General features: G+C 46.4%; 1 protein-coding gene across 1 annotated transcript; it reads right to left on the reverse strand.

The window, feature by feature from the left end:
* Positions 1-575: 575 nt before the first annotated feature.
* On the reverse strand, positions 576-8,276 carry LOC144128491 (ER membrane protein complex subunit 2-like). Its single transcript, XM_077661925.1, has 8 exons — positions 8,166-8,276; positions 7,521-7,634; positions 7,171-7,235; positions 6,989-7,074; positions 5,830-6,115; positions 4,218-4,328; positions 2,962-3,066; positions 576-765 (listed from the first exon to the last, which is right to left on the reverse strand). Exons 1-8 carry the CDS (start codon positions 8,203-8,205, stop codon positions 697-699), a joined length of 876 nt encoding a protein of 291 aa, XP_077518051.1. The 5' UTR covers positions 8,206-8,276; the 3' UTR covers positions 576-696.
* Between the last annotated feature and the right edge of the window lie 2,553 nt (positions 8,277-10,829).

Genomic DNA, 10,829 nt, shown 5'->3' on the forward strand with positions numbered 1-10,829 from the left:
AGATAAGGAACTCGTATTTGCAGTGATGTAATGTGCAGGTGCAGACATCAGTAAACGAAGTGTGCTGTTCCGTTCTAATTGCAATCACACCTTCCCTATCACACATGAAATATTATTTGTCCATGAGAAAGTGCACTGGCTTTCACTAACCAGCCTCCACATACCGCAGCTGCCAGTTTCAATTATTCAATGCATGAAAAATGTTAAAAGGCGATAGCGTACTCTGGTTACTTTTGTCCACACCTGCACAGTCGAAAGCTTTATGAAAAAGAACATGGGAGCACGTGGCAGATAACCTCGAACCCTACTTGTGGCAGTATGCGGCAGCCGATCTCGGATACAAACTGGAAATAGAGGTGTGAGCCAGACAGCAGAACCCTTTCGACCGTATTGTGAAAGGTGACCGCTGCGTGCAGCCACAAGTAGGGGCTCAAGGCTATCTGCCGAGCGCTCTGGTGTTCCCTTTCATAAAGCTTTGGGCTCCACATAAATGTAATTCCTTGCATGCCATTTGGATCAGTACCACATGCCCCAAGAAAGTGTCAGTCAAATGCGTGTAAAACAGCAAAAAAAAAAAACGTTTCAAAGAGTAATTTATGCAAATATCATATATATGCTCCTACAGTTTTTTTTTTCTTTCCGTATAAATACAACGTGTGCATGTAGCAAGTGGCTGGATGGTCCAAAGAGATGTCCTCAGTTGATCTGTAAAGTGGTCAGCATGTTTTCTAGCAGTTTCACTTGGGAGTCTTCACACTGCCTTTCCTGCAAACCAAGACAAAGCACTTGATTTGGCTGACTGGCAGGAAATGACACCTTCTCCAAAGTTTAGGCAAGACCATATGGCTGCTGCAATATTCAAAATAGTGGCACTAATACAGTCGAATCTGAATATAACGAAGACAGACATTACAAATTATTAAGATATCAAACTCTTTCAATATGTATAACAAATACATGCAATTTTTACTTTACATATCAAACGTGTTCGGCCACAAAACGAATGTATCGAATTGCCCTGCGCTAAGCGGTGCCCGCTCGGATGGCAGGCTTCGCCGCACTACACGAGTGAGTGGTGGTGGTGCGGCAAGCGTCTGTGCCAAGGTTCGCACTTTTACACTATTCAACAGTGACACAAGATATAGCAGCGTGAAGGGTTGGTAGCCAGGCAGTCAGCATGCGTCCACGCCTCTCGCACCTGTCAACAGTGCCTCAGAAGCAGGGGCATGGACAATTTTAGCTTTGCAATAACCATCCTGCGCTCATGTCAGCTGTTGCAGAGGTGCTGAAAACAGCGATAGCTTTTTCTCCGAAATGCCATTTTCCACACGACACGGCTGTAATGTGGGGAAGCCACCCTGACTGGCACTTGGTCTGCCACCATGGTACGCTGGCAGTGCTGTGCGGGGAAGCCAACCTAATTGGCTCTCGGTTCTAATGCAATGAGTGTCCACATTGCTGACCGTTCAAGAGAGGTAACGTGACCTTTTGATGTCATCAAAACCGGCCCATCGGATTGAGAGGCCCCAAGACTTTGTGACGGCATCATAGCCTGCCCACTGTGGCAGGTGGGAATTTGACAAGTAAAAGAAGCAAAAAAAAATGGCAGGAAAATCTGGTCAGAACCAGTTCTTGGCTACAGCTACACCTAAGCAGCAACAATGGGGATCTTGAATGCTATCGCATTTCACTCTTCAGGTGCATTAAGTGCCTCCCAAGTTTATTTTGCAATCTCCGGAAACACCACGAGTGCTTTCGAAATGTCGTTAAACTTTGAAAAAGGTCTCCCTGCTTCTGTAGTAAGGATCTCCTCAGTTGCACCCCTTCACTGACTAAACTTGCTCTTGCATGCGTTTTAACAAAATTTTATATTATGGACGTCATTATGAGGTTCGACCGTATTAGTGGGACTTTCCTTGTGTACATATATCCAGTCCTGATCAATCGAATCGAGCATGTTTACAGGTTTCTCAAAAATTGTATGTCAGCTTAATCACAGAAGCTAACAAAATGGTAGAACTGGGAGGCCTTCTCACTATTCCTGTTCACGCCAATTACTTCAAGAGCTTATCTTTTGCCCAGCTTTGCATCTAACTGCACTACACAAACCACTGCCATGGTCACAGCATAACCATGTGCACCAATCCATTTCGTTCCAAGCACAACGGATAGGAAAGAATGAATAACAGATCAGTAATGCCCTGCCGTTTCATGTTGCTCTATTTGAAAGAAATGGGACAGTCACCAACTAGCTCAATTATCAGTTTTATCAGCATGTGCAAAGGGCCACCTTCTGCCGCCTTGACCAACCATTGGCACAGTTACAATGTGCAAACAAGTAAGGAATTACGATGAAAAAATTTAACATCATTTCAAAGGCCAAGATATCTGAGTGGTTAAGTTCCTTCAGTTACATGGATACCTTCAACAAAGCAATAACAGAAAAGATAGCGCGGGACATATGTCGGTATTTCATTTTTCATGACTTGAGCCAGCGATTGACATGGACAGAGGGAATGACATGGACGGGGTCACTCAGTACAGAGTAGGACATCTTGAGCGCTCGTTCCTATTTCATTCAGCAGTGAAAGATGCCACACCATGCGCTGTCGGGAGCAAAAGTGGTGTGCACCATATGAGCTTTGACTCAACCCTCTTTTACTGCTGCAACTGAGCTTTAATTGAGCACTACTGGCCGCGCCTGCTATCGAGACAACTGAAAGGGGAACCGCTTTTATCTGTAGGCATGTCAGTCTTTGTATCAATCTGTCGCATTCCTGCTGATAGAAAAGAAAGCACTTAAAACATGGTGCTGCGATGCAGTTAGCCGAAGCTCACATGGCGAACACCTCTTTTGATCTCAACAGCATTTCTGTTAAGTATTCACATACATATCAAACCTCCCTTGCAACAAACAGCACCAAAAACTTTCACTGGCCTGCTGGCCTCTTTGCCACTTACCTGGTACTTTTTGGTGATTTGCTGAGAAGCCCAAGCTGCGTACCGCTGGTTGTCTTTTTTCTTCTGTACAGAACTCTTGGGATGTGAGCCAATGTGACTGGAAGCCTGAAAAAAAGAAGGCAATGATGTCATATGCCTACTTGCTGCAGAAAAGGTGCCATTTTTTTCAGCAGTTTTCAAAACACACAAGTCAAGGTGCGGCCTCTACTTATTATATGGCCACTACTGCATCCTAGCCGTCCTGGTTAGCTGACTTGGCAGAGCAACTGCTCCAGTGAAGCTGTGGTCTCGGATTCAAACCCCAGACCAGGACGAACTTTTCTTTAATTACAAAAGTTTCCATGGAAACTGTACAGCTTTCTTTTGCAGCCATACGGCTGCACTTCGGGGGTGGATGCCAATGAGTAATTGCTTCGTTATTACAAACTAGATTTGTGCTTTTTCAGGGTTTAAGAGAGTGCCTGGCCAGTACAAGCCCTTGGCAGCGGCACGATTTCCTCCAGCCATTTCTTATCATTATCACCAGCTACGTCAAGTCCAAAAGCCCCTAGCAGCAACCTTCAGTACCACCCGTGACCGCACTGTTACTTGCAACTCCCTGACCATGCCACTCCACCACGCAAGAGAGTAAAGTAACTGGCAGGATATACTGGCTACATTTGCATTCTTTTGATGAATTATCAGCAAGCCATTCTTCTTTATTTCAGAGTGTCTGCTAAATCCACAGCAGGTTGGTCTTAATCTCATGCTAATTTCTATTTTATGATCTGGATCTACCAGGACAACTTTTTCCCAACAAACATACACGCTCACAATTTCCAATACTTAGCCACATTTATTAAACTTGATCATGTGACTGTGGATAATTTAAAGCAACATTTCAAATAATACAACCTAATTTGAATTGGCACTGCCTTTTTTGTATTTCCACCAACGAATTAGTACAACAAAAAAGAATGTGCCGCATACCACACAAAAATAAAGCACAAATGTTAACGGCCACAAAAGTGACAAAGTAATAGTCATATAAAAAAAGAAAACGTTTAGCTCCATTACAGCAGTGGTATATTAGAACCCAAGGTTCCCACTGCACAAAGAGTGGAATGGAGCCCTAGAATTTCTACTCCATTATAAATGTGTCAGAAAATTCAGAACTTAATGTGCCTAACCTTTAAGAGTGGTTAGGCTTATGGCAGAAATTTCGGTTTTCTATTGCTGAAACTAAGATTCTGGACACTTAAAGATGAAACACTCACCAAGAAAAGCCCATAAAGTGCCCGAATGTTGCTGGGATTCAATTTGACTGCTTGCGCAAAATATGATCTTGCCAACTCCATTGTTTCCATATTGCCTATTGTGTACTGGATCTGCAGAAAAAGGGAAACAAAAGAATAGTTTGGTCTGGTCAACAGAGCACGAAAAGGTTTCGATTGATCTGTTTATGGCCGTTTAATGTCCCAAAGCGACTCGGGCTATGAGGGCCATCGTAGTGAAGGGCTCCAGAAATTTTGACCACCTGGGGTTCTTTAACATACACTGACATCACACAGTACTCGGACTTTAGAATTTCGCCTCCATCGAAATGTGACCGCCACGGTCAGGATCAAACCCGCGTCTTTTGTGTCAGCTGCCGAGCGCCATAACCACTGAGCCACCGCAGCGGTGACAAAGGAGTTCCAGTTGTGTAGAGAACACCATATTTTTCAAGCATTAATGCATGTCCAGGACGAGTAAAATAAAATTGCTGGTAATTCATGCAATCTTGAAAGATAAGGCACCAGCAACAGCTTTTAGAAAGAGACTCAGTCATCTGAGATAAATGATGACCATTGCAACAAATCTGTTGGGTTGTGTGTCATATGCAACACTTGTGTGAGAGATTACTCATTCAGACTGAAAAATGCAGCGGCGTTAAAGGGACTATGCAATGAATAAAAGTCGCCTGTAAATGTTTTCAATGCTTAGAAATGATGCTCAGAAGCATTCACAAGTATGAGTCTTCGGAACTGAGCCGGCAATTTACTATGAATTTTTAAAAAGCGTGTTTTTAAAATTCGTAGGCCAATCGGTGTGCTCGTAGTGACCGATTTTGAAACTAAAATCGTGAAAAAAGACGTCACTGTACCCACGACGTCACCAGGCCACCACATGTCATTCGCTGGAGCCACGGTAGCCACGACGTCACGGGCACACTTCCAGTAGCTGTGAAAATCATCTGCTCATGCCGCCGCGCGACCCTCTTGGACAAGCGCGAGCCAGGGCATTGCCTTCGCGCATATGGTTTCAATTTTCCTCTGCCGCTTCCTTCTGTCGGGAGTTCCGGAGCCACTCGCAGTGGCTTGCCGAATCGCTACTGTCGTTGCTGGCGTTCAGCCGGTACGGAGTGAACGCATAGGGCTCGATGCCCATAGCGGCCGTAAGAGCGAGCAGTCGTGCCTCGAGGTTCAGGTTCATTACTGCTAACTACAACAGACGACAAGCAAAGAAACCCGACGCGCGCCGCAATCACGCCGCGGACGCTGCTGCTGGGGTGCTAGGAGTGACAACCGGAAGTTGCAAAAGGAACGTCAGCGAACGACGTATTCATGGGCGGTGCCCAGTCCTAGAGCTGTTTTCTTTATTTTTGTCTGGTGCCCCACGTGTACAAGTTGAGGGGGGAGAGGAGGAGCGTTATTTTTAATCGTCTATATCTTCGTTGTTATTGATGCTAGCTCAAAAATTCTTGCATTGGGGTGATGAGTGATGAAACGCCTATCTGTCGTCTGATTTACGTAATCTCAATTAATTTATTGCATCGTCCCTTTAATGAAAACTTGCACATCTGCGAAATTAAACAAAAGCAGCCATTCTACTTTAGTAGATACAAACCTCAGCGTAGCGTTGATAGTACAGGTGGTTGTGTGGGTTGCAAAGGATCAGCTCCTCGAGGCAGAAGGCCGCGCGAGCCAAGTCTTGCTCCCGCAAGTACAGCCCGCATAGCTGAAGCCAGGCTTCCTGGTCACCCATGAAACGGCGCAGGTAGTCGCTCAGCTCACGCACCGCTTCCCCAACCAACTGCTGTGAGAGCAGCACCGCAACTCGCCGCTTGTGGACTGCAGAATTTGCCTCGTCCTGAACCAGCAGGGAATCATACTGTGCGAACGCCTCGTCATACCTGCGGCAGACAGAAAAGACGAGAAAGCTTTGTACGACTATCCACGAAAGGCTTCAACGACAAACAGGAGGGAAGCAGAATTCTTGGAAAGGGAGAGAGAATGATGCTACTGTGCTCATTAGACCCAATCATCAGAATAATACACACACACAGATACTTCATCTAGGTGTCAGCTGTAGCAGTGTTTTGTTTCTGCACAAAACAGCATCAAACTATTTCAAGAAATAAATGCTATAGTCTACTTCAAATTCTGATGTTGGAAAGAACCAGACTTTCATGGCTATAGCACAATTTCTACATAAGGAAGACTTATCCAAACTGCAGACCGTTTGCATAGCTCCCACACAACTTATGGGTGAGCTACACAAAAAAAGGGAAATCTTGGCTCAGCTACACTATTACTGGCACAGTGCAATTGCAAAAAGGAAATCTAGCAGTGTGTATGCACTTTTACAGCAGTTCAAGCATTGTGTCTAGAACTGAATACCTGCTTAAAAAGTTCACTTTTGCTTGCAGTGGTTTATGGGGGTTTAACATCCCAAAGCGATTAAGTCTATGAGGGACGCCGTAGTAAAGGCTCAGGAAATTTCGACCACAACTTTTGCTTGTGTCAAGGCAGTGTTCAGGCACTCTACACAAGCATACTGATGAACGTACAGGTTGAATGCAAACATTCTCTCGGAGAATGAAAGATCCAGTGAGTAATTGTACGTTGCACATTTCTATCGCTCTGCTCAACAATGTGCATATGCCGATGCAGCAGCAGCAACCCAGCTTTTTTCTTCCCACTCTGAATGGGCTGTGCTCATTCCATGCTATAGAAATTACAAGGAAATGACTAAATAAATACCGGTCAAGTTTCCAGACACTTACTTTTCAAGCGCTTCGAGCTGCATCGCTTCCAGCTTCTTCACTCGTAAACTCCCAGGGAACTCTTCGTCCAGCTTGTCTAAACACTCCTGCGGAGAATGTGCGGAAATAAAGCAAGTGTTAAGCTCATTTCTATACGCGACGTCGGTACAACATGATCGGATGCATAAAACGCATTTTTTCACCTTTGCGAGCGCCATTTCATGGCAGTCCAAAGCGGCTATGCATACTTGTTCGTAGACGACCCACTCTGTAACGGATGCATGGCGGTGAGATCAAGAACATGATTTCGTGTGCTGTGCGATGTCAGTGCACGTTAAAGATCCCCAGGTGGTCGAAATTATTCCGGAGCCCTCCACTACGGCACCTCTCTCTTCCTTTCTTCTTTCACTCCCTCCTTTACCCTTCCCTTACGGCGCGGTTCAGGTGTCCAACGATATATGAGACAGATACTGCGCCATTTCCTTTCCCCCCCAAAACCAATTATTATTAGCACCGCCTCGATTAGGGCTCGTACTTTCATGACTAGACTTACTTTCGTCTCCCAGTTTCTTTATGTGTTTGGCGATAACATTGCGCCATAGCTCGACTGTCTCTTCTGATCTCCTGTCGTTCTCTTCTCTCCACTGGCGCAGTGTTTCCCGTGCATCTGGAATGACGGAAAGCGCTAGTTAGACAAGCGGGTGTATCAAGAGAGCAAGCTTCACGGCATTATTTACTTACTGTCCACTTCATCTGCAAGCAAAACGAAGTGCTTTATGAAGGCTTTAATATGGAGCGAAGAAAACTTAGCGACTCACACGGGGTCATGTGCAATACAACATAGAAACCTGCTGAGGTTTAAACTGTTGAAGTTTCAGTAGTGTTCATGCTCTTATGCCAGCGCGAAAATGATCGGTACACAAGCAAATTTTAGGGGCCACTCTGAGCAACGTTCGCAGTTTTACGCTACTAGCTGCGCACCGTCGCACCTGCACCAGCAGGAAACTGAAACAAGCCAGCGCGTTTTCCGGCACGGACCAGCGGAGTACCACCACATCATTCAGAGGTTTGTGACAATCGTTCAACACTTAAGGGTGAGAAAAAAAATCTCTTCTCCTCATTTCTGTACTTTGCGAAGGCAGGCGGCAATGCTGAAGCGTAAACTGCGATGGCGAGGTATCTCATCTACGGTACGAACCTTCCCAGCCCATACGCAGGTCGACGGCGCCGGCAGCCATGTTTGATGATTAAGTGGATGGGAAGGAGAACGCTAGTGACGGTAGCGCCAAAGCGCCAAGCAACTCTCACCGACTGCCTTGCTAAGTGTTACAAAATTTTCTTTTCTTTCAATTATTACATTTTGTCTTAATCATTCTTATTTAATTCCTTATTATTATTATTATTATTATTATTATTATTATTATTATTATTATTATTATTATTATTATTATTATTATTATTATTATTATTATTATTATTATTATTATTATTATTATTATTTCTTTTGAAATCAGAACTCATCCCTTTTCTGTTCATGAGGAAGAATCCACCGGTGTTGCGTTCCCGTGAGCTTTTCTTTTTTATTAACTGAGTACAGGTAGGGTGGCTAGCACACACATGCTAGCACAGGTAAACAGCCACCCGTTTCTTAGCCGATTCCCCCAGTGTGAGTAGGATATGTGCTATATTTTGATAGGCTAACAACAACTCTCTTAAACAGCTGAAGGCTGTTCGACGAACGTTCCAGATTTCACAATCTATTCATGTGCTCTGCGCACAGTATCCATGTCCTGTGCGCATACACTGGATTCGCGGCCATGCCCAGGATCCACATAACATTCAAGCGGATGCTATGACTCATCTTCATACATTAGACGATCCGCCACCTTCCCCTCTTCCCCCAGATCCGTTCCTGTCCCACGTTTCCGATTCCGAAGTTCTGCGCCAGCGAACACGCGCTCTAATTCCTCCGTGTTCGCACCCTCTCCCCCGTAGTCTTACTCGGCAGGAGGAGGTATCCGTGCGCCGGATTCGGGCAGGGGCGGCTCTGACACCATCTGTCCGTCATCGGTGGCGTGCCAAAGATCTGCCACTACCTGACAGGTGCCCTCACTGTGGCGCTGCACCGGACATATGTGATGTGCGGCACTTGTTGTGGACGTGCCCAGCGACGGCTGCTATCAGAAAACGGCTCCTCAGGGAGGTGGGCCTGCGGTGGAACCGCGAAAGTGACTTCGTGAAGTGGACAATGGACAACCGTTTCATTAACAACCTCTGCGACTACCTCAGCGCAACGGTTCTTCACTCCTTCTTTTAACTTTCAATCCCGTGCATTCCTTCCCCCCTTTCCTTTTTCAACTTATGCCTCATGGCACACTTCTCGAATAAAAAAAAAAAAAACTCTTGCCGAGCTCTGCACTCTACGTGCTTTGAGCGCTCTGAGCAGGTATAAAATGTGCCGCCACCTAGTCTCTCTTGAAATTTTTTTGTGTGTGTGCGTGTGCTGATGCCTGAGTGTGAGTACTATACGGGTTAATTAAATTTCAAAACGAAAGCTTTACTGGCCGCGAATTTGCGATTTCGCCGTGGCGGTGCTCCGAGGAGGCACATGACTTCACAACGCGCGCCCCCTAGTTACTACTGTGCATGCGCCACTAGTAGCGCCGAGCCACAGGTGTTCCGCCGCTGCGTAGCATCGCGCCTTTCCTCAAAATACAACTTTCAATTTTCAGTTCTTTCTTATTTCCCTCCCTCCTCTATCTCTTCCTTTACGGCGCGGTTCGGGTGTCCACCGATATATGTAACACGGTTACTGTGCCATTTCCTTTCCTCAAAAACAAAAGAGGTGAGCCGGGGGCGTTCATAGAGTTCGTTGGCGTTGACAGCTTTGCAAAGGCCGTTCATTTTCACGAAAGGAAAGGCGCACAAGCGGCTCCGTGGGTCAGTGGAGACCTCAATCTGGCTTTCATGTACGCGGCGTTGGTGTCCAACTGCAAAAGCCTGCTTTGATTGCGTTCCGCACACTGGGTAGGCAGCGCGCCCTCCCTGCCACCCTGGGAGGTGGCATGCAGTTAATGGTTGATCGCGAGAGATTGATCACCAAATGAACAGAGCGGCCTAGCTATTGCTGCAGTGCCGCATGTCAGCCACAACGCTGTCAGCGCTATGCATTCAGGCCACATCTCTCTCTCATCAGCGCCACATGTATCAAAGCACGAATGAGGCGTCCGCATATCCAGGGAGCCAGTTATGCGCCCTTCCTTTCCTCAAAGCCAACGCCGTATAGAGCATTGTCAACGCCCATGAACACAGCGAACGCCGGCACCTTTCGCTTTGTATATCCTGGATTAGCTGAGCTAATCCACATTAATTGCTCGTTGGGATGAGGAAATGGCGCAGTATCTGTCTGACATGTCGACGATCACGTGATACCGCGCGCCGTAAGGGACGGGTCAAAGGAGGAACTCAGAGAACCAATGAAGAAAGGTGCCGTAGTGGAGGGCTCCGGAATAATTTCGACCACTTGGGAGACCTTGCTGCGTAGCCCGGATCGTGAGCACCAGCTCCTCGCCGTCCAACTGGCTGGAGGCCGCCAGGTTTCAAGAAATCCAGGCCAGCATCTGACGCGGCGACCCTGTCCACCCCAATCCCTCCTGGCCCTCATCTGTTGTTCCCTCAAATGCGATTGCACATACCCACGGTAGGGTATTGGCTAGGGTTTGGTGCAGATACAAACAGGTAAAAACTCATCTGAAGCGGCTCATAAATATAGAGGAATCTGAGAGGAATCTCGACCACCTGGGGATCTTTAAAGCGCGCTCACATCGCACAGCACACGCGGGCGCCTTTGCATTTCACCTCC

This window comes from Amblyomma americanum, chromosome 4, assembly GCF_052857255.1.
Source record: "Amblyomma americanum isolate KBUSLIRL-KWMA chromosome 4, ASM5285725v1, whole genome shotgun sequence".
Lineage (NCBI taxonomy): Eukaryota > Metazoa > Arthropoda > Arachnida > Ixodida > Ixodidae > Amblyomma > Amblyomma americanum.

Coding starts and splice junctions, on each gene's coding strand:
- LOC144128491 (XM_077661925.1), bottom strand. CDS start 8,205: ATGGCTGCCGGCGCCGTCGACCTGCGTATGGGCTGGGAAG. Junction 7,635..8,165: donor CCTGCGTATGGGCTGGGAAG/GTTCGTACCGTA, acceptor CCGTCATTCCAG/ATGCACGGGAAACACTGCGC. Junction 7,075..7,170: donor ATGAAATGGCGCTCGCAAAG/GTGAAAAAATGC, acceptor CATTCTCCGCAG/GAGTGTTTAGACAAGCTGGA.